The following is a 22,112-nucleotide window of genomic DNA, read 5'->3' as shown; positions in this document are numbered from 1 at the left end:
AGAATTCCCCAGCCAGCACATATGAAGCTGAAGTCCACACAAGTCTTAAAAGTGGCCAAGTTTGGAGACCCCTGTCTTTCCCCGTCATCAAACCAGGATCGCGTTCCTGGTCCTCAGGTAGGATCGAAGGCGTGGAAGTCTGCTCTCTCCTCACCCCGTTGTGTCCTTTCTCTGTGTAGGCTACCGGGCGATTCGGAGCAGAGCGATTTCCAAGAATGAAATGGTGGAGCGGTCCAAACGGTAAGAGGGTTGTGTTTTTGTTTTTTTTTTTGGCCAGGGGGAGGAAAAAAAATGACTCTCTTTGGATTACATTCAGAAGCGATAATGGGTAAACATCATAAATAACAGGCGCTCGGTTCCTTCTGCATTCCTAATAAGGAAGCAACGGATTCCTATCAAGGCGTCCACGCTGGGAAAGGCTAAAACATATAAGGAACGGTTGCTGGAATTGGGTATGTCTAGTTTAAGGAAGAGAAGGACGAGGGGGGACAGGATAGCAGCCTTCTAGTATCTCAGGGGCTGCCCCAAAGAAGAGGGAGTCAAACTATTCTCCAAAGCCCCTGAAGGCAGGACAAGAAGCAACGGGTGGAAACTAACCCAGGAGAGAAGCAACCTAAAACTAAGGAGAAGCTTGCTGACAATTAGGACAATTAACCAGGGGAACTATCTGCCTCCTGAAGCTGTGAAAGCTCCAACACTGGAAGTTTTGAAGAAGAGACCGGAGAGCCATTTGTCCGAAATGGTATAGGGTTTCCTGCCAGAGCAGGGGGTTGGACTAGATGACCTCCAAGGTCCCTTCCAACTTTATTATTATTATTATTAATCGTTATATTGCTCTGCTTTTGACTTCCTCGCGGGTCCTAATTTAGCTGGGGTGACTGTTGGCCAGATTCTGCTCCAAATTGAGCCTGGGAACCATTTTGTATACAACAGGCAGTCCTCGACTTAACGGCCACAATTGAGCCCAGCATTTTCTGTTGCTAAGTGAGAGATTTGTTAAGTCAGTTTTGCCCCTGTTTACGACTTCTCTTGCCCCGTTTGTTGTTAAGGGAAGCACGACGGTTGATTTAAGCTAGTTACACGATTGTTATGTGAATCAGGCGTCCCACTTGACTTTGATTGTCAGAAGGTTGCAAAAGGGGATCACATGACTGTCATAAGTACGAGTTGGTTGCCAAGCTTCTGAATTTTGATCATGTGACCACGGGGACGCTGCGACGGTCATAAGTGTGAAAAACCGTTCAGATATTTAATTTAATAGCTGGAACAGTGAAGTGTACAGTATAATGAGCCAGAAGACACAGTTGTGGTTGATGGATTGGGGAATGCGGCCTTCTGCCTGAGGCAATCTACATTTTGATTGGTTGCTGGGTGAGAAAGGGGCGTTTCCCTTTTTTCCCGCCTTTTTTAAAATTCTGTGTGTTCTGTAGGCTGTTCTGCGATTTACCTGACAATTTACCTCATGATGTAGCAATGGGCCCTACTATCTTGCTTGTTGTATATATAGTTGTAAAATATATTTATTAATATAAAACTACAGGTAGTGCTCAAGTTGTGACCACAATTGAGCCCCAAATATCTGTTGTTAAGTGAAAAGCCGTTAAGATATTTAATTTAATAGCTGGAACAGTTAAATGTACAGTATAATGAGCCAGAAGAGATACTTGTGGTTGATTGATTGGGGAATGCGGGCTCCTGCCTGAGGCAATCTACATTATGATTGGTTGCTGGGTGAGAAAGGGGAGTTTCCCTTTCCCCCTGCCTTTTTAAAAATTCTGTGTGCTTTGTAGGCTGTTCTGCGTTTTACCAGACAATTTACCTCATGATGTAGCGATGGGCCCTACTATCTTCTTGTTGTATATATAGATATAGAATATATTTATTAATATAAAACCACAGGTAGTGCTCAAGTTGCGACCACAATTGAGCCCCAAATTTCTGTCGTTAAATGAGAATATTTGTTACGTGAGTTTTGCCCCATTTGACGACCTTTCTTGCCACAGTTGTTCAGTTAGTAACATGGTTGTTAAGTGAATCTGGCTTCCCCCGTTGATTTGGCTTCTCAAAAGGTCGCAAAAGGGGATCACGTGACCCCGGGACACTGCAACTGTCACAAATATGAGTCAGTTGCCAACTCTCTGTGTTTTGATCATGTGACCCTTGATGTGGTCGTGAGTGTGAAAAACTGGTCACTTTGAACCGCCACTAAATAAACTGTTGTAAGTTCTTCTCTCTGCGACTGTGGTGACGCGCAGACAACCCACACCTACATATACCTGCCCTTTGTGTCCCGATTAGTGCATACTTGAGGACCTCATGGCCGTGTTACAGAAGGCAATTAATGTTGCTCGTTTCTGGGCAAGATCTCTTTAATTTGCACAAATAGTATTTTAACCTGGTATTTTATATTTTAAAGTTTAAGTCATACGGCAGGGGCCTTCAAACTTGGCCCTTTAGTTGAAGCCAAAAAGTCATTAAAGGGCCAAGTTTGAAGACCCCTGATATAGACTTTAAGAGGAGTGGACTTCAACTCCCAGAATTCCTCAACCAGCGTGCCTGGCTGAGGAATTCTGGGAGTTGAAGCCCAAAAGTCATCAAAGGGCCAAGTTTGAAGACCCCTGATATAGACTTTTAAAAGGAGTGGACTTCAACTCCCAGAATTCCTCATCCAGCGTGCCTGGCTGAGGAATTCTGGGAGTTGAAGTCCACGAGTCATAAGAGGTCCAAGTTTGAAGACCCCTGATATAGACTTTAAGAGGAGTAGACTTCAACTCCCAGAATTCCTCAGCCAGGCACACAGCGTGCCTGGCTGAGGAATTCTGGGAGTTGAAGTCCACGAGTCATAAGAGGGCCAAGTTTGAAGACCCCTGATATAGACTTTAAGAGGAGTAGACTTCAACTCCCAGAATTCCTCAGCCAGGCACACAGCGTGCCTGGCTGAGGAATTCTGGGAGTTGAAGTCCACGAGTCATAAGAGGGCCAAGTTTGAAGACCCTGTCATACGGTATGCTTTATTTCAGTGGTTCTCAACCTTTTTAATGCCGCGACCCCCAACCAGTCGTAAGTCGAGGACTACTCAACCGGTCGTAAGTCGAGGACTACTCAACTGGTGCAGCACCGTTTGCAGAATGGGACTTTTGGCGGGCTCAGCAGGGCAGAGACAGCCTGGACAATTCCTATTGGCTTTTGAAAGCCAATAGAATTAGACTCTATTCAAGAGAGTCTATTCTATTGGCTTTCGAAAGCCAATAGAATAAAAGGGAGTAGCACAGCTAAGGAAAAGGGGGAAACAAAATGGCGGACTGCGTTGTTTGGCGACCCCCGTGAAATGGCCGTTCGACCCCAAATAGGGTCCCGACCCACAGGTGGAGAACCACTGCCTTATTTGAATCGTGATGCTTCTGACACAAACAAGCCAACTCGTATTTGCGGGTCTCCCCCCTCCCCGCCCTAAATATAAGCTGGCCGGGACTCGAGGTGGGACCGCTCCCTTGTAAACTGTCTTCTTGCTTTCTCTTCCCTCGTCCAGCATCTACGAACAGCTGCCTGAGGTGCGAAAAAGACGGGAAGAAGAGAAGAGAAAATCGGAATATTCCACCAACCGCTTGAAGGCCCAGCTTTACAAAACGGTGGACGCCCCTTTCTTTTCTTTCCCCCCCCCCTCCAGTCAAAAAGCCTGCGGGGTTCGGAAAGAGAGTCAGAAATGGATTCTGAGCATGCAAGGCAGGGGATAATGGAGTTTGGGGATGGGGGAAATAGCAACAGCACTTATATACCGCTTCACAGTGATCTACAGCTCTCTCCGAGCGGTTTATAGAGTCCTGACAATCTGGGTCCTCATTTTACAGACCTCGGAAGAATGGGAAGCTGAGTCAACCTTGAGCTGGTTGGGATCGAACTGCTGGCGGTGGGCAGAGTTAGCCTGCAATCCTGCATTCTAGCCACTGTGCCGCCAGGGCTCTTACAAGAGAAGGGAAGGGAAGGGAAGGAGAGAGAGAGAGAGAGAGAGGGAGGGAGGGAGGGAGGGAGAGAAAGAAAGAAAGAAAAAGAAAGAAAGAAAGAAAGAGAAAGAAAGAAAAAGAAGGAAGGAAGGGGAGGGAGGAGGAGGGAGGAAGAGGAGAGAGGGAGGAAAGAAGAGGGAGAGAAAAAGAGAAGGGAAAGAAGAGATAGAGGGAGCAGGAGATAAAGAAAAAAACGGAGAAAAAGAAAGGAAGGAAGGCGTGAGTAGAGGGAAGGAAAGGAATGGTAGAAAAGGCGTGAAGGAAGGAGAGCGGGAGAGAATAGCAATAGCCCTTAGACTTATATACCGCTTCACAGTGCTTTACAGCCCCCTCTAAGCAGTTTACAGAGTCAGCCTATTGCCCCCCCCCCCAACGATCCTGGCCCTCATTTTACCGACCTCTGAAGGACCGAAGGCCGAGTCGACCTTGATTGAGCCAGCCAGGATCGAACTGCTGGCAGTGGGCAGAGTCAGCCTGCAATATTGCCTTCTAACCATTGCACCCCACGGCTCAGGTTAAAGAGGGGTCCAGACCCTATAGGGCAGAAGGAGGTCTGGGTGATGATTGGACAGAAAAGTCAACCAAGAAGTAGCCATGTTACCTGATGTACAGCTATGTGACTCCAGCCTTTGCAGGTTGTCCTCCACTTACAACCAGCCCCTTAACGGTTTGAAGAGGTCTTGGAGTCCTAATAGACAATCACCTAAATATGAGCCAGCCGTGTGCTGCAGCTGCCAAAAAGGCCAACGCAGTGCTGGGCTGCATTAACAGAGGGAGAGAATCAAGATCACATGAAGTGTTAATACCACTTTTACAAGGCCTTGGTAAGGCCACTCTTGGAATACGGCATCCAGTTTTGGTCACCACGATGTAAAAAAGATGTTGAGACTCTAGAACAGTGGTTCTCAACCTTTTTAATGCCGCGACCCCCCCACTGGTCGTAAGTCGAGGACTACTCAACCGGTCGTAAGTCGAGGACTACTCAACGGGTGCAGCACCGTTTGCAGAATGGGACTTTTGGCGGGCTCAGCAGGGCAGAGACAGCCTGGACAATTCCTATTGGCTTTGGAAAGCCAATAGAATTAGACTCTATTCAAGAGAGTCTATTCTATTGGCTTTCAAAAGCCAATAGAATAAAAGGGAGTAGCACAGCTAAGGAAAAGGGAGGAAATGGCGGACTGCGTTGTTTGGTGACCCCCGTGAAATGGTCGTTCGACCCCAAATGGGGTCCCGACCCACAGGTGGAGAACCACTGCTCTAGAAATAGCACAGAGAAGAGCAACAAAGAGGATCAGGGGACTGGAGGCTAAAGTATATAAGGAAAGGCTGCTGGAATTGGGAATGTCCAGTTTAATGAAGAGAAGGACGAGGGGGGACAGGATAGCAGTCTTCCAGTATCTCAGGGGCTGCCCCAAAGAAGAGGGAGTCAAGCTCTTCTCCAAAGCCCCTGAAGGCAGGACAAGAAGCAACAGATGGGAACTAATCCAGGCGAGAAGCAACTTGGAATTAAGGAGAAACTTCCTGACAGTCAGAACAATTAACCAGTGGAACAACTTGCCACCAGAAGTTGTGGGAGGTGTTTAAGAAGAGATTGGACAGCCATTTCTCTGGATTGGTATACTATAGGGCAGTGTTTCCCAAACTTGACAATTTTAAGGCATGTGGACTTCAACTCCCAGAATTCCACAGCCAGCGTTGCTGGCTGTGGAATTCTGGGAGTTGAAGTCCTCATGCCTTAAAATTGTCAAGTTTGGGAAACACTGCTATAGGGTATCCTATAGATTTTCTGCTTGGGGGCCAGCCGTGAGCTCGTCGGCTTCCCCAGTCTTGAAGCGTGGACCGTCTTAAAACTGGAGCTCGTGGCCCTTGGCGGGCATAAAACAGGACAGAAATGTCACCTTCCCGGGAGAAAAACTGAGTTTAATCCTGACCCAAGGAAGGCGCATCGCCGTGCTTTTAAAAAAACAAGGAAGCTGCCGTTGTGCCTGAACCACTAGGGGGCAGCACAGCAAACCGGATGCAGGAGGGACACTGCAAGTTTTCTCCATGGGGATTTCTCCCTGCTTGTTTTTTTTGGGGGGGGGGGATAGAGGGGGCACAGTCTGAAGAACCTCCGGACTTGTTTTTTTTTTTTTTTTTTTTCCCAAGCAACTCTCAACCCTACGCAAAGGATACAGGTGGGCCTCGACTTACGACCGGTGGCTTAGCAACTGGTTCGAAGTTACGACGACAAATCTTCCCAGGGATACTTACGGCCCGGTTTCACAGTTCTGAAAGCTGACGAAGACCCACTGGAGCCCAGCCTGGGGGCTCGGCAACCGGCCCATATGGACGGCCGTTTGTAACCTCATAGAGCAGGGGTCTTCCAACTTGGCCCTTTGATGGCTTGTGGACTTCAACTCCCAGAATTCCTCAGCCAGGCACACAGGAATTCTGGGAGTTGAAGTCCACAAGTCATCAAAGGGCCAAGTTGGAAGACCCCTGTCGTAGAGTCATGTGCCGAAACTTTAAATCTCTCTCTTTCTCTTCTCTCTCTCTCTCTCCTTCCTTTTCACTCTTTCTTTCCCTCCTTCTTTCCCTTTCTTTTCTTTCTCCTTTCTTTCTCTTCTCTCTTTCTTTCCGTCCGTCCGTTCTTCCTTCCTTTTTCTTTCTCTCCATTTCTTTCTTTCTTTTTCTCTCTTCCTTCCTTCTGTTCACTTTCTTTCTGTCTTTTCTCTCCCCCCTCTTTCTTTCTCTTTCCCTCCATTTCTTTCTTTTTCTCTCTTCTTTCCTTCTTTCTCTTCACTCTTTCTGTCTTTTCTCTCTTCTTTCTTTCTTTCTTTTTCTCTCTCTCTTCCTTCTCTTCACTCTTTCTGTCTTTTCTCTCCCCCCTCTCTCTTCTCTCTCTTTCTCTCTCTTTCCCTCCATTTCTTTCTTTTTCTCTCTTCTTTCCTTCTTTCTCTTCACTCTTTCTGTCTTTTCTCTCTTCTCTTTCTTTCTTTCTTTCTTTTTCTCTCTTCCTTTCTTCACTCTTTCTTTCTGTCTTTTCTCTTCCCCCTCTCTTCTCTCTCTCTTTCTTTCTCTCTCTCTTTCCCTCCATTTCTTTCTTTTTCTCTCTTCTTTCCTTCTTTCTCTTCACTCTCTTTCTGTCTTTTCTCTTCTTTCTTTCTTTCTTTCTTTCTTTCTTTCTTTCTTTCTTTCTTTCTTCTTTCCTTTCTCTCCTCTCTCTCTCACACACATACACATACACACAGCCCTGGCCTTGTAACCCTTCCCAAGGGAAAGCAAGTTCAGTACTAGTTGGGTTTTCCTCTACCTGACTCCCCCCCCCCAAAATCACTTGCCATTTTTTCAAGGATCTCCTCTTCTTCCTCTCTCCCCCCCCCCCCAATTAATCTGGACCCCTCCATCCTTGAGGGAAGGGCCAAAGAGACGAGAAGGAGTGAAGGGGCTTACTCCGACGGAGGGGTGTTCCTTGCCTTTACAAATCTGTTCTTCTCTTTCCCAACAGAAAATCACCAATCGTGTCTTGGGAAGAAAAGTCCCTTGGGAATGACGGGGAAAGGAAAAAAAAAACAAACCCCGAGCAACATCCCTCTTTAATAAACCTTATCGCACGAAGTAGGGTTTTTTTAACCTCTTTTTTTAAACTTTTTTTTTTTTAAATTATGAACTTGTGCCTCTACTATAGACAACTCAGGCAGTTTTCCCCTTAGATTTCCTGGCCTTAATTGGGGTTCAGGGGTGCCCCTTTTCCAGTCCCCAGCCATCTCTACCCTGGCGTTTTCGATCGTAATTGAAGATGTGTGTTTTTGTTTTTTTTTTAAAATCAACAAACGAGGAATTTTTTTTTTTTTTCATATTCTGCCTACGTTCTCGCGGATCACGGCTTTGTTACCACTAACTTATCAACAGCACATTAAATTGGCGGTTTTGTGTGTGAAAGCAGCTTTTGTTATTTATATATACATATCTATAAATTTTATATATATATATATATATATATAAGACCCTCCCATTGAATATAAAATGAGGAAGGGGCTAGAGTTGCATATGGACAGCCAGTGTCTGGACTCTTTCAATAGCTTGGCTGGCTGGGGAATTCTGGGAATGGAAGTCCACCCATCTTAAAAGTTGCTAAGGTTGAAAAAACACACACTGCCTTACGAGATTTAGAGCTGGCCAGGCTAGAATAGGCAGTTGTGAGACAGTCTCACAGACCAACACCATACATACCCACATGTGCGGGGTACACAACAGTGTTTTCCTTCCCCAGTAGCCCAGCTGCTACTTCTGTGTGTTGCTCTGCGTCCTTTCCTTCCTTCCTTCCTTCTCTTTCCTTCCTTCTTTCCTTCCTTCTTTCCTTCCTTCTTTTTCCTTCCTTCCTTCTCTTTCCTTCCTTCCTTCTCTTTCCTTCCTTCTTTCCTTCTTTCCTTCCTTCCTTCCTTCTCCTTCCTTCCTTCCTTCCTTCCTTCTTTTTCCTTCCTTCCTTCCTTCTCTTTCCTTCTTTTTCCTTCCTTCCTTCTCTTTCCTTCCTTCCTTCCTTCTCCTTCCTTCCTTCCTTCTTTTTCCTTCCTTCTTTCCTTCCTTCTCTTTCCTTCCTTCCTTCTCTTTCCTTCCTTCTTTCCTTCCTTCTTTCCTTCTTTTTCCTTCCTTCCTTCTCTTTCCTTCCTTCTTTCCTTCCTTCCTTCTTTCCTTCCTTCCTTCCTTCTTTTTCCTTCTCTTTCCTTCTTTTTCCTTCCTTCTCTTTCCTTCCTTCCTTCCTTCTCTTTCCTTCCTTCCTTCCTCTTTCCTTCCTTCCTTCCTTCTCCTTCCTTCCTTCCTTCTTTTTCCTTCCTTCCTTCTCCTTCCTTCCTTCCCTTTCCTTCCTTCCTTCCTTCCTCTTTCCTTCCTTCTTTCCTTCCTTCTCCTTCCTTCCTTCCTTCCTTCCTTCCTTCCTTCTCTTTCCTTCCTTCCTTCCTTCTCTTTCCTTCCTTCCTTCTCTTTCCTTCCTTCCTTCCTTCCTTCCTTCTCCTTCCTTCCTTCTCTTTCCTTCCTTCCTTCCTTCCTTCTCTTTCCTTCCTTCCTTCCTTCCTTCCTTCCTTCTCCTTCCTTCTTTTTCCTTCCTTCCTTCCTTCTCCTTCCTTCCTTCCTTCCCTTTCCTTCCTTCCTTCCTCTTTCCTTCCTTCCTTCCTTCTCTTTCCTTCCTTCTTTCCTTCCTTCTTTTTCCTTCTTTCCTTCTCTTTCCTTCCTTCCTTCTCTTTCCTTCCTTCTTTCCTTCCTTCCTTCTTTCCTTCCTTCCTTCCTTCTCCTTCCTTCCTTCCTTCTTTTTCCTTCCTTCCTTCCTTCCTTCCTTCTCTTTCCTTTTTCCTTCCTTCCTTCTCTTTCCTTCCTTCCTTCCTTCTCCTTCCTTCCTTCCTTCCTTCCCTCCTTCCTTCCTTCTTTTTCCTTCCTTCCTTCCTTCCTTCCTTCCTTCCTTCCTTCTCCTTCCTTCCTTCTCCTTCCTTCCTTCCTTCCTCTTTCCTTCCTTCCTTCCTTCCTTCTTCTTTCTTCCTTCCTTCCTTTCCTTCTCTTTCCTCCTTCCTTTCCTTCTCTTTACTTCCTTCCTTCCTCTCCTTCCTTCTTTTTCCTTCCTTCCTTCCTTCTCCTTCCTTCCTTCCTTCCCTCCTTCCTTCCTTCTTTTTCCTTCCTTCCTTCCTTCCTTCCTTCCTTCCTTCCTTCTCTTTCCTTCCTTCCTTCTCTTTTCTTCCTTCCTTCCTTCCTTCTCTTTCCTTCCTTCTTTCCTTCCTTCTTTTTCCTTCCTTCCTTCTCTTTCCTTCCTTCCTTCTTTCCTTCCTTCCTTCTCCTTCCTTCCTTCCTTCCTTCCTTCTTTTTCCTTCCTTCCTTCCTTCCTTCTCTTTCCTTCTTTTTCCTTCCTTCCTTCTTTCCTTCCTTCCTTCCTCTTTCCTTCCTTCCTTCCTTCCTTCCTTCCTTCCTTCCTTCCTTCCTTCCTTCCTTCCTTCCTTTTTCCTTCCTTCCTTCCTTCCTTCCTCCTTCCTTCCCTTTCCTTCCTTCCTTCCTCTTTCCTTCCTTCCTTCCTTCTTTCTCCTTCCTTCCTTCCTTTCCTTCCTTCCTTTCCTCTCCTTCCTTCCTTCTCTTTCCTTCCTTCCTTCTCTTTTTCCTTCCTTCCTTCCTTCCTTTCCTTCTCTTTCCTTCCTTCCTTCCTTCTCCTTCCTTCTTTTTCCTTCCTTCCTTCTCCTTCCTTCCCTTTCCTTCCTTCCTTCCTTCCTCTTTCCTCCCTTCCTTCCTTCTCTTTCCTTCCTTCCTTCCTTCCTTCCCTTTCCTTCCTTCCTTCTCTTTCCTTCCTTCCTTCTCTTTCCTTCCTTCCTTCCTTCTCCTTCCTTCCTTCTCCTTCCTTCCTTCCTTCTCTTTCCTTCCTTCCTTCCTTCCTTCCTTCCTTCCTTCCTTCTTCCTTCCTTCCTTCCTTCCTTCCTTCCTTCCTCTTTCCTTTCCTTCCTTCCTTCTCTTTCCTTCCTTTCCTTCCCTTCCTTCCTTCTCTTTCCTTCCTTCCTTCCTTCTTCCTTTTCCTTTCTTTCTTCCTTCCTTCCTTCCTTCCTTCTCCTTCTTCCTTCTCTTTCCTTCCTTCCTTCCTTCTCTTTCCTTCCTTCTTCTTCCTTCCTTCTCCTTCCTTCTTTTCCTTCCTTCCTTCCTTCTCCTTCCTCCCTTTCCTTCCTTCCTTCCTCTTTCCTTCCTTCCTTCCTTCCTTCTCTTTTCCTTCCTTCCTTCCTTCCTTTCCTTCCTTCCTTCCTTCTCTTTCCTTCCTTCTTTCCTTCCTTCTTTTTCCTTCCTTCCTTCCTTCTCCTTCCTTCCTTCCTTCCTTCCTTCCCTTTCCTTCCTTCCTTCCTTCCTTCCTTCCTCTTTCCTTCCTTCCTTCCTTCCTTCTCTTTCCTTCCTTCCTTCTTACCTTCCTTCCCTCCCTCCCTCCCTCCCTCCTTCCCTCCCTGCCATCTCTGTTCTTTATTTTTTGCTGTCTGGTTGCAATTCTGCAAGCCGGCTGTTCTTTGAGTCATACAGGGTGTTCCCCCCCCCCTAGAAACCTGAACAGCGGCCAAAGACAGCTGTGTCGCTTTGCACACACCCGGCGTTGCCGAAACAGCTCAGATCCCTCCAGCCAGACAGAATCCCAAATTAGCCAGGGCAGTGCCATGTCAGCAAAACACGAGAAGGGTGTGGATTTGAACCAGGGAAGAACGAGCCTCTGGGTCGGTGTAGGAAGCAGTCCTCAACTTACGACCGCTATTTATGTTGCTAAGTGAGACATTTGTTAAGTGAATTTTGCTCCATTTTATACCCTTTCTCGCCTAAGTGAATGCAGCTTTTCGTTGGTCTGAAGGTCGCAAAAGGGGATCGCGTGATTTCTCAGGACGCTGCGACCGTCGTAAATACGTGTCAGTTTGCCCAAGCGTCTGAATTTTGATCACGGGACCACGACGGTCATAAGTGTGACTGATGGTGGTAAATCCCCTTTTTCCAAGCTGTTGTCATTTTGAGAGATCACTAAATGAAGCGTTGTGATTTGTTTAGCGACCGAAGTTGCAACAGCACTGAAAAAATGGGACTTGTGAGGTCTTTCACACACAGGACCGTTGCAGCATCCCCGCAGTCCCGTGACTAATTGGACAGAGGCGGCGATTCACGTAACAACTGTGGCAAGAAAAGTCGTAAAATGGGGTAAAACTCACTTGAAACATGTCTCGCTTAGCGACATCAATTTGGGGCTCAGTTGTGGTCGTAAGCTGAGGACCGCTTGCCTTCCCTTCATCTTATCCTGCAGCGCCTCCCTTAACAGCCGTTCCACGAAAGTTGATAAACATGGGACAAAATTCCCTTAACAAGTTGTCTCACTTAGTGACAGAAACTTGGGGCTCGGTTGTCATCGTAAGTCGAGGACTGCACGTTGCTGGAACATGTACGTGCCTTCTACCGTAAGAACCGAGCACCTGCATTTCATTGCCACTGTCTGTTTTACGCCAACGCCCGCAGAATCCGCCCCGGCTGGCATGTCAAAAGCTGCCTTTTGCTTGTTGGAAAAAGAGCAGAATCCTGGTTTGACGGACGGTAAACCTGGTTAGATCAAAGCTGAGCCCTTGAAGAACCGTAAACGCTGCAACTTCAAAGGGGAAATCTCTCTGGGCTAACCGGTCAGATGCCTGCAGCGAGAGATGATTCATATCCTTTTTTTAAAAAAAATAAATAAATCTGAAAAAAAATCGAGACGTTCCTTTGCTTTTTCAGCCACGTCAAGTTGGAAAGTTTTCTTGCTGATCAGTGTGTTTGCAAAAAAAAACCAGGAGAGCAGCTGAACACTGGACTGTTGCATTCCCATGTGCTCCCTCGCCTGCCAGGTGCTTTTCACCCCAAAAAAGCTTCCTTTAAAAAAAAAAAACCTTTTCAAAGAGGTTCAGCTCTGAAGCGGACTCTCTGAATTCTTTAATTCTTTACTCTAGTTTTAAAAATTTGCAGCTATAAAAGCAGGACTTTTTTAAAGGTTATCAGGAGCTCATTAACCACATTCCCTAGTTTAACCCTTGATGCTTCCGTGCCTCTCTGGGTTAAATACAGGTAGTTTTTTTGACTTACAACCCGTGGTGGGATTCAGATATGTGAATAGCCGGTTCTCTGTGTGGGATGCCGCTTCTGGAAGTGGGTTCTGGGCTTGGGCAACAAAAAAAATTAGCTACGATTCTGCTGGAGTGGTGCGAACTGGCTGAACCCACCGATGGATGGATGGATGGATGGATAGATAGATAGATAGACAGACAGACAGATGATAGGGATAATACATACAGATGAAAGATACAGATATAGATAGATAGATAGATAGATAGATAGATAGATAGATAGATAGATAGATAGATAGATAGATAATGGATAGATATAGACAGACAGACATGATAGAGATAATACTTAGATGAAAGTTAGAGATATAGATAGATAGATAAATAGATAGATAGATAGCGATAGGTATCTATCAAATGGCTGTCCAGTCTCTTCTTAAAAACTTCCAGTGTTGAAGCATTTACTGGTTCTGGAGGCAGGCTGTTCCACTGATTAATTGTTCTCACTGTTAGGAAGTTTCTCCTTAGTTCCAGGTTGCTTCTCTCCTTGATGAGTTTCCATTCCTTGCTTCTTGTCCTGCCTTCAGGAGCTTTGGAGAATAGCTTGACTCCCTCTTCTTTGGGGCAGCCCCTGAGATACTGGACCACTGCTATCATGTCCCCCCTTGTTCTTCTCTTCGTTAAACTAGACATACCCAATTCTAGCAACCGTTCCTTACATGTTTTAGCCTCCAGTCCCCTAATCATCTTTGTTGCTCTTCTCTGGACTCTTTCTAGAGTATCAAAGTCTTTTTTACATCGTGGTGACCAAAACTGGATGCCGGATTCCAAGTGTGGCCTTAGCAAGGCAAATGGGGCACATCTCCTTTAACAACTTGTCTGGCTTAGCAGCAGAAATTGTGGTCATAACTGAAGGATTTTGCGTAACAAGCAAATTCATTTCGGAAACCGGAAAATTAAAGCGTAAACTTCTTCCTCATTTCGTGAGCTTTTCACCCACAGTGGTGTGACGGTTTTAGCTGTGAAGTTAAGGGAAGTGCGGTCTGGAAAAAAAAAAAAGATGACTGGGAGCTTTACGGAATACTAAAAATGGTCCGATGGTTATGAGTACATTCTTCAGGCTGTCCGTCAAAACGCCGAATCATTTGACAGTTGGGGCTTTTTTATATATCAATTTAAAAGGCATTTTCAAACTCGGTTGCTCGACAATGCAGCTTCTAGCACAGTGGTTCTCAACCTTTTTAATGCCGCGACCCCCCAACCGGTCGTAAGTCGAGGACTACTCAACCGGTCGTAAGTCGAGGACTACTCAACTGGTGCAGCACCGTTTGCAGAATGGGACTTTTGGCGGGCTCAGCAGGGCAGAGACAGCCTGGACAATTCCTATTGGCTTTTGAAAGCCAATAGAATTAGACTCTATTCAAGAGAGTCTATTCTATTGGCTTTCAAAAGCCAATAGAATAAAAGGGAGTAGCACAGCTAAGGAAAAGGGGAAAAAAATAGCGGACTGCGTTGTTTGGCGATCCCCGTGAAATGGTCGTTCGACCCCAAATGGGGTCCCGACCCACAGGTTGAGAACCACTGGTCTAGCAAGCCTTGTTTGAGCTGGCAGGGGAATTCTGGGAGTTGAAATCCACAAGACTTAACAGTGGCCCGATTTGGAGACCCCTGGTCTAGTCTAACGACGAGAAGAACCAGGGGAAAGTGATCGTCTTCCAATATCTCAGGGGCTGTCGCAAGAGAAGAAGGGGTCAATAAAGGCGATCATGGGGGTCCGCTTTTTCCCCAAGGCACCCCAAAGCTGGACAAGAAGCCACGGATGGGAGCGAATCAAGGAGAGGAGCAACCTGGAACTAAGGAGAAATTTCCTGAATGGGAAAACAATGAACCAGTGGAACAACCTGCCACCAGACGTTGTGGGTGCTCCATCCCTGGAGGCTTTTCAAAAGAGCCTGGACAAGCGTTGGCCTGAAACGGGGTAGAGTTTTCTGATGGAGCAGGGGGTTGGACTAGATGACCTCCAAGGCCCCCTCCCAAGTCTGGCAGGGACCATGATGGGTTCAATTCCTTCTCGGTTGGGATCTGCTTGTGGCCCCCCCCACTGATGTCTCCCCTGGGTCGGTGTCTCGGGGGGGGCAAAGCTACCCCCCACACACACACATCTGGAGCTCTGCTTTGCATGCATTGGTTGCCCAGAAGTCAAAGTCAGAGGAAGGAAAAACCAGGGTACTTTTCGTATCACCACATCCTGTTCGGAAGCAAAGTGGTGATTCACTACAGGCACAGGTGCGCGGGGGGGGGGGATTGTTAGTGTGCAGGGCGAAGCCAGCCTCCAGGATTGATGGCTTATGGTGTGTAACCATCATTTGCAAAAGCCATGCTTAGTCTAACAAGCCCCCCCCCCCCGTCTTGGGTTTTTCCATCTAGCATGGTGAGCTCTTGTTCTGCAAAGCTGGTTCCTTCCCCATATATGTTTGTGGGGTGGATGATAACAGAGACTGGCCCCATCATCCTCTGACACCCGGCCACAGGGGCTGAGTCATGCCTCAGTTATGCTGGTCAAGGATCCCACCCTTTTGCCCAGCGCATGAATTAACGGACATTTGTTGGGAAGGGTCCAAAAGGTTTGGGACAGAAGAATAACTTGATACAATCCATAGCTCTCCAATTCTATGCTCTAAGGCAGGGGGTCTTCAAACTTGGCCCTTTTGTGACTCGTGGACTTCAACTCCCAGAACTCCTCAGCCAGGCACACTGGCTGAGGAATTCTGGGAGTTGAAGTCCACTTCCTTTAAAGTCTATATCGGGGTCCTGAAACTTGGCCCTTGTATGACTTGTGGACTTCAACTCCCAGAATTCCTCAGGCAGGCACGCTGGCTGAGGAATTCTGGGAGTTGAAGTCCACTCCTCTTAAAGTTTGAAGACCCCCCACTCTAAGATAAGGTGCGGGTCCAGAGACTTTAATGGCATTCAGGGTGGGGGGGAAAGGTCATTTTTAAGGAAGAGGAAAACTGGGAGGAAACGGGGTGAGTTCTAATCCCGCTTTAGGCACGAAAGCCAGCTGGGTGACTTTGGGCCAATCACCGGGAGACGGTGAGTTCTAGTCCTGCCTTAGGCATGAAAGCCAACTGGGTGACTTTGAACCAATCACCAGGAGACGGTGAGTTCTAGTCCCGCCTTAGGCATGACAGGCCAGTGGGTGACTTTGAACCAATCACTGGGAGACGGTGAGTTCTAGTCCGGCCTTAGGCATGAAAGCCAGCTGGGTGACTTTGAACCAATCACTGGGAGACGGTGAGTTCTAGTCCCGCCTTAGGCATGAAAGCCAACTGGGAGACTTTGAACCAATCACCGGGAGACTATGAGTTCTAGTCCTGCCTTAGGCATGAAAGCCAACTGGGTGACTTTGAACCAATCACCAGCAGACGGTGAGTTCTAGTCCCGCCTTAGGCATGAAAGGCCAGTGGGTGACTTTGAACCAATCACCGGGAGACGGTGAGTTCTAGTCCCGCCTTAGGCCCGAAAACCAGCTCGGTTACCCTGGTTAGCCAATCATTCTCAAGCCGGAGGAGGAAGGTGTGTTGTATAGATTTGCCACCTTGAGTAATTTGAAAAAAAAAATTAGTATAAGCAGGATACAGGTAAGTAAACAAACAAATAATAATAATAAAAAACGAGCTTCCAGTTTTGGAAAGGAGATCGGATTCCGTCCGAGCCGTCCCGACATCTAAGAGTTGGCTAAAGACAAAGCAGGAGGGTGAGAGGCTCACCTTAAACTCATAGCAGAAAACAATTCGTAACTCACAGGTTCCTCTCAGCCTAGGCACCCCAGGTACTCCCAGGAAGTGGTTAGCAGCCTCTTTGCAGCAAGGAAGGCTTCTCGGCACAGCTCAGCGGGACCATTAAGCAGCCCCCCCACCCCCTCCCCACCAGCTATACAAGGGGGAGGAGAAAGTTTTCTCCTTGGAAACTTCTAGAATGGATTAACGGAGGTTTTGCTGGAAGCAGAGGACAGGAGGAGAAAGAGGAGAAGCAAAGCTGGCTTTGGACTTTGTGCATTTTGGCAGCCAGAGGGGAGAAAAAAAACACACACACACACAGCGGCTTTGAATCCTCCACCCTGATCAGGAAGAGGGTGGGGAGACGGGGGGGGGGGCATCTGAAAAGGGCTTAGAAGCGTTTCCAGGCCTGGTCTCACCCCACCCCACCCCAAGCTGCTTCTGGCAAGGGAGGACCCCCATGCTATGGGTGGAGAGGGCAACGGGTCACAGAACAACAGATCTGGGAGGGACCTTGGAGGTCTTCTAGCCCAACCCCCTGCTCAGGCAGGAGACCATTTCAAAGGAAGGGCAGTCCCGTCTCTCCTTAAAAACCTCCAAATGCTGGAGCACCCACAACTTCTGGTGGCAAGGAGTTCCACGGGTTGATTGTTCTCACTGTCAGGAAATTCCTCCTTAGTTCCGGGGTTGCTTCTCTCCTTGATTACTTCCCTTCCGTTGCTTCTCGTCCTGCCCTCAGGTGCTTTGGAGGATAGCTTGACCCCCTCTTTTTTGTGATTGCCCCTCAAATATTGAAAGACTGCTATTGAGTCACCCCTAGTCCTCATACAGAATAACAAAGAGCTGGAAGGGACCTTGGAGATCTTCTAGTCTAACCCCGTTCAAACAGGAGACCCTAAACCAGTGGTTCTCAACCTTTCTAATGCCGTGACCCCATAATACAGTTCCCCATGTTGTGGTGACCCCCAAGTGGGTGTGGCCACCAATAAGAGGGAGTAGGACAGCTACGGAAAAGGAAAAAATATGGCGGAAAGCATGGTTTGGCGACCCCCGTGAAATGGTCATTCGACCCCAAACGGGGTCCCGACCCACAGGTTGAGAACCACTGCCCTAAACCATTCCAGACATGCGACTGTCAAGTCTCTTCTTAAAAGCCTCCAGTGATGGAGCATTCACAACTTCTGGTGGCAAGCTGTTCCACTGATTGATTGTTCTCACTGTCAGGAAATTCCCCTTTAGTTCCAGGTTGCTTCTCTCCTTGATTAGTTTCCATCCGTTACTTCTTGTCTTGCCTTCAGAAGATTTGAAGAACACAGGGTGAAGACTTATTCAAAAACATAGAATAATTGGGTTGGAAGGGACCTTGGAGGTCATCTAGTCCACCCCCCCCCGCTCAGGCAGGAAACACTATACCCATTTCAGACCACTGGCTGTCCAGTCTCTTCTTAAAAACTTCCAGTGTTGGAGCATTCACAACTTCTGGAGGCAGGTAGTTCCACTGGTTAATTGTTCTCACTGTCAGGAAATTGAAATCGAATCGTCCGCTAAGAATTCTGTCTATGCTTACACATATTTTAACTTCCGTCCTTTTCTGTTCTTATATTCTTGGATGGGTCACGTGACCCCCCCCTTTGCGACCTTCTAACAAGCAAAGTCAGTGGGGAAGTCAGATTCACGTAACAGCCGTGTTACTAATTTAGCAGATGCAGCAATTCACTTAACATCTGTGGGAGAGGTTATAAAATGGGGTAAAACTCACTTTAAACATGTCTCGCTTAGCGACATAAATTGTGGGCTCAGGTGTGGTCATAAGCTGAGGACCACTTGCATTCACTTTATCATATCCTTTCTCCATATCAACAAATCTCTCTATCTATCTCTCCATTATCTATCTATCTATATCTATCTATCTCTCTATATATCTATCTCTCTGTCCATTTATTTATCTATCTGTCTGTCTGTCCATCCATCCATCCTTCTGTCCATCCATCTGTTTGTGTATCCATCTGTCCATCCGTCTGTCTACAATCTCTCTCTCTCCATCCATCCCTCTGTCCATCCGTCCATCCATCTGTCCATCCGCTCATCTGTTTATCTGTCTATTCATCCGTCTGTCCGTCTGTTGTCTATTCATCCATCCGTCTGTCCATCCATCTGTCCATCCGTCTGTTTGTCTACCATCTCTCTCTCTCCATCCATCCATCTGTCTATCCATCCATCCATCCATCCGTCCGTCCGCCCATCTGTTTATCTGTCTATCCATCCGTCCGTCTGTCTATCCATCCATCTGTCCATCCGTCCGTCTCTTTATCTGTCTATCCATCTGTCCATCTGTTTGTCTAAATCTCCCTCCCTCCCTCCCTCCCTCTCTCTCTCCCTCCATCCATCCATCCATCCATCCATCCATCTATCTATCTATCTATCTATATCCTATATCATCTATATCTTATCTAATCTCTCTCTTTCTCTCTCTCTCCATCCATCCATCCATCCATCCATCTCTCTCTTTCTCACCACCTATCTTTCTATCTATCCCTCTCTCTCTTTCATCCATCCCTCTACTTACTCGCTCGGCCCATCCACTCCCTCTCCCTCCCTCCCTCCGTCCCTCCGGAGCCCGGCCATCCCGGGTCATGGGGCGGCTCCGGCCGCCAAGCCCTCCAGGCCGGGGAGAAGCAGCGCTGCTCCCGGAGGCGGCTCTCCTCCGGCCCCGGCGCCCCGCGGCCCGCCCGCAGCAGCTGCCCCCTCCCACCAACCCCCCCCCCCATCGCGGGGCTGGAGCCTCGCGGGCCGGCTGGGTGGGAGGGGCGGGGGCTCAGGGGGCGGGGCGAGGGGCGGGGCAGCCATGTGGTTCTGGTTACGACGGGGCAGCGGCGGCGGCGGCGGCGGCGGCTGCAAGACGGCCGGGCAGGAGCGGCTCCGCCGAGGAGCCCCGCGGCATGGAGGGGGCGGCTGGCCGGGCGCCCCGGGGTCCGCCCGCCGGACGCCGCCCGCTGCTGGCGCTGCTGCTGCTGCTGCTGGGGCTGCTGGGCGCCGCCGAGGCTGCAGGTAAGCGGGGGGGGGGGCTTCGGTGGGCGCTTCCCTTGGGGCGGGGGTCGCGTTGGGGAGGGGCTGCCCCGCTCCGGCCGTGGGAGAAAGTGGGACTTTCCCTTTCTGCGTCGAAAGAAGGAATCGCTCACAGCCTTTCTGGAAGCGCTGGACGCCCAAGCCCATCGTGCACAGCCGCTACCGGGGGAGGCTCCCATCCAGGGAAGAGGGCGTTCATAGCTTTGCCCTTTGACTCAACCCCCCCCCCCAAAAAAAAGCTGGAGGCCATGACCCTCAGCAACTCCAAGCAGCCCTGGAAGAGGGGTCAGCTATTTTGGGGGGAGGGGGGGACTGGACTGCCCCCCCAAGCCCCGTTGGGCAGCTGAGCAGGAGTCCTGTGACCAAGGACCCCTTCCAACATCCCCCCCCCTCCCAGCCCTTCCCAAACTGAGCTGAAACTTTAGGAACATCTCTAAAACCTGGAAGGGGGGGGGCTCCTTCTGTCCCCCTCCCCAGGATTCCCCCTCCCCAGCAGCACAGAGTTTGAAATGTGGGGGTGCCGTGCCCCGACCGAAGCTGTCACCCTTTAGACTCGTCCCCCCCCCCCAGGCCAAATCTGGCTTCTGGGTCTCTTGCTTGCACTCGCCGCCCCCCTCCCAACGGCAAAACACAGATTTCATTTTAAAGGCAGTGCAGTGACCTTAGAGATAGTTTGGGGTGGGGGCTTATCCAGGTTTTGGGGACAGGGGCTGTCCCAGCTCCCTCCCTCCCTCCCCAAAATTCTGCATTTCCTCTGGGAATTTTGAGACACTTCCTATTTGTCAAAGGCCACTCTTGAGCAGCAAAACTTCTCCTAAAAGTTGGTCTGCCACTGGAGACTTTTTCCTCTGGTGCAAAAAAAGTCCAAGCACCCCCAAATTCCCACAGAGAAAATGCAGAATTGTTTTGGAGGGGGGGGGGTGCTTTGCCTTTTTGCCAAGGCCCCACTGATGGGTGGAAAAAAGTCTCCAGTGGCAGACAAAAGAGAGAAGCTTTGCTGCCCAAACTGGCCTTTGCCCATGCGAAGCACCCCAAAATCCACAAGCAAGCAAGAAAAAGAAAAAAAAGGAAGGAAGGAAGGACGAAGAAAGAAAAAGAAAGAGAGACAGAGAGAGAGAGAAAGAAAAAGAGGAAGGAAGGAAAGAAGGAAGGAAGGAAAAAGAGAAAGAAAGAAAGAGAAGAAAAAGAAAAAAGGAAGGAGAGGGAAAAAAGAAAGAAAGAAAGAGAAAAAGAAAAAGAAGAGAGAGAAAGAAAGAAAGAAAAAAGGAAGGAAGGAGAGGGAAGAAAGAAAGAAAAAGAAAGAGAGAGAAAGAAAAAAAGAGAAAAAGAAAGAGGGAGAGATGCAAAAGAGAAAAAGAAAGAAAGAAGAAAGAGAGAAAGGAAAGAAAGAAAGAAAGAGAAAAAAGGAAGGAAGGAGAGGGAAAAAGGAAAGAAAGAGAGAAAAAGCAAGAAAGAAGAAAGAGAGAGAGAGAAAGAAAGAAAAAAAGGAAGGAAGGAAGGAAGGAGAGGGAAGAAAGAAAGAAAGAAAGAAAGAGAAAAAAGAAAAAAGAAAGAAGAGAGAGAAAGAAAAGAAAGAAAGAAAAAGAAAAAAGGACGGAAGGAGAGGGAAGGAAGAGAAAGAGAGAGAGAGAGAGAGAAAGAAAGAAAGAAAGAAAGAAAGAAAGAAAGAAAGAAAGAAAGAAAGAAAGAAAGAGAAAGAAAGAGTAAAAAGATGGGAGAAAGACTTTGGCTGGGATTTTATACCAAGCCTTGGAAGTGTTTCTTTTGCTGCTGCTATTCTTCTCCCGGAGACATTCCTTCCTTCCTCCCTTCCTTCCCTCTCTTTAGGATCTGGCCGGGCTCCACCATGCCTCTATATGGTCTAGTTGGGATGCAAAAAGCAGGTCAAGCCAGCCTCTTCCTGACCCATGATGCAGGGCAGCGTGATTCGCTCCCGGCTCCCTCCGTGTGTGTTTTTCGGAAAGCTAACTGGTGGGAGGGGGGGGAAGAGGGGGGGGGAAGAGAAACAGCCATAAATCCAACCCCACCTCTCCCGACAGCTGCTGCAGATGTTTTAGCACCATCCCTCTTTCTGACCGTTTCTGCTCTTGAGACAGACAGAGAAAGTGGAGAAAAGCCGAAAAAGCAGAAAAAAGACACACACACACACACCCCCAGTCTATGGAGTTTGCCCACTGAGGGTGGGGTTTTTGTTTTGCTCTGTTTGCTTTTGTTTAGTTTTTTTTTTGTTTTAAATTTATTTATTTTTTAATTCTTTTTATTTAGCGAGGCATCTATTTTTTTTTTAAGAAAATATTTTTTTTTGCGGGACGAGAGAACAAGAGTTTATCCCAAGCGTGTCTAAAGTTTAGCTTTTGAATTTCTGTCCTTTTCCCACGAGGTTTAATTGAGCTGGCAATGTTTTGCGGTAGCTGTTAATATGTATAGGTAGTAAATATATATAGGTAATAATAATAACAATAACAACAACAACAACAATAATAATAATAATAATAACAATAATAATAATATAACAACAACAACAATAATAACAATAACAACAACAACAAGCACCTAAAATCTGGAGAGTGAACATGGACGTGCCTGGAGACAGCAGAATAGACGAGAAAGAACTGGAGAAGATAACAAAATACAAAGACCTACAAAGACTGTGGCAAAGGCAAGCAAGGGTAGAACCAATAGTAATAGGCGCCTTGGGTGCAATCCCAAAA

General features: G+C 47.5%; 2 protein-coding genes and 1 long non-coding RNA gene across 3 annotated transcripts in view; 2 read left to right on the top strand and 1 right to left on the bottom strand.

Annotated features, from left to right (window-relative positions):
- ALMS1 (ALMS1 centrosome and basal body associated protein) overlaps positions 1-7,925 on the top strand; it is a 70,990-nt gene extending 63,065 nt beyond the window's left edge. Inside the window, exons 17-19 of the mRNA XM_039361757.1 lie at positions 180-240; positions 3,530-3,629; positions 7,492-7,925. Coding sequence (XP_039217691.1) covers positions 180-240; positions 3,530-3,629; positions 7,492-7,536 — 206 coding nt within the window. The 3' untranslated portion in view covers positions 7,537-7,925. The remainder of the gene's footprint in view (positions 1-179; positions 241-3,529; positions 3,630-7,491) is intronic.
- On the bottom strand, positions 6,124-6,633 carry LOC120316313. Its single transcript, XR_005558919.1, has 2 exons — positions 6,481-6,633; positions 6,124-6,347 (listed from the first exon to the last, which is right to left on the bottom strand). It is a non-coding gene; the product is annotated as an uncharacterized LOC120316313 (long non-coding RNA).
- Positions 7,926-19,212: 11,287 nt separating the features above from the next.
- Positions 19,213-22,112, top strand: part of LOC120316314 (disintegrin and metalloproteinase domain-containing protein 33-like) — a 62,995-nt gene continuing 60,095 nt past the window's right edge. Inside the window, exon 1 of the mRNA XM_039361758.1 lies at positions 19,213-19,383. Coding sequence (XP_039217692.1) covers positions 19,275-19,383 — 109 coding nt within the window. The 5' untranslated portion in view covers positions 19,213-19,274. The remainder of the gene's footprint in view (positions 19,384-22,112) is intronic.

The sequence above is a fragment of the Crotalus tigris genome, unplaced genomic scaffold (genome assembly GCF_016545835.1).
Source record: "Crotalus tigris isolate CLP2741 ecotype Arizona unplaced genomic scaffold, ASM1654583v1 scf7180000019356.616467, whole genome shotgun sequence".
In the NCBI taxonomy this organism is placed as follows: Eukaryota; Metazoa; Chordata; class Lepidosauria; order Squamata; family Viperidae; genus Crotalus; species Crotalus tigris.
This window is presented reverse-complemented; position numbering and strand designations above follow the sequence as displayed.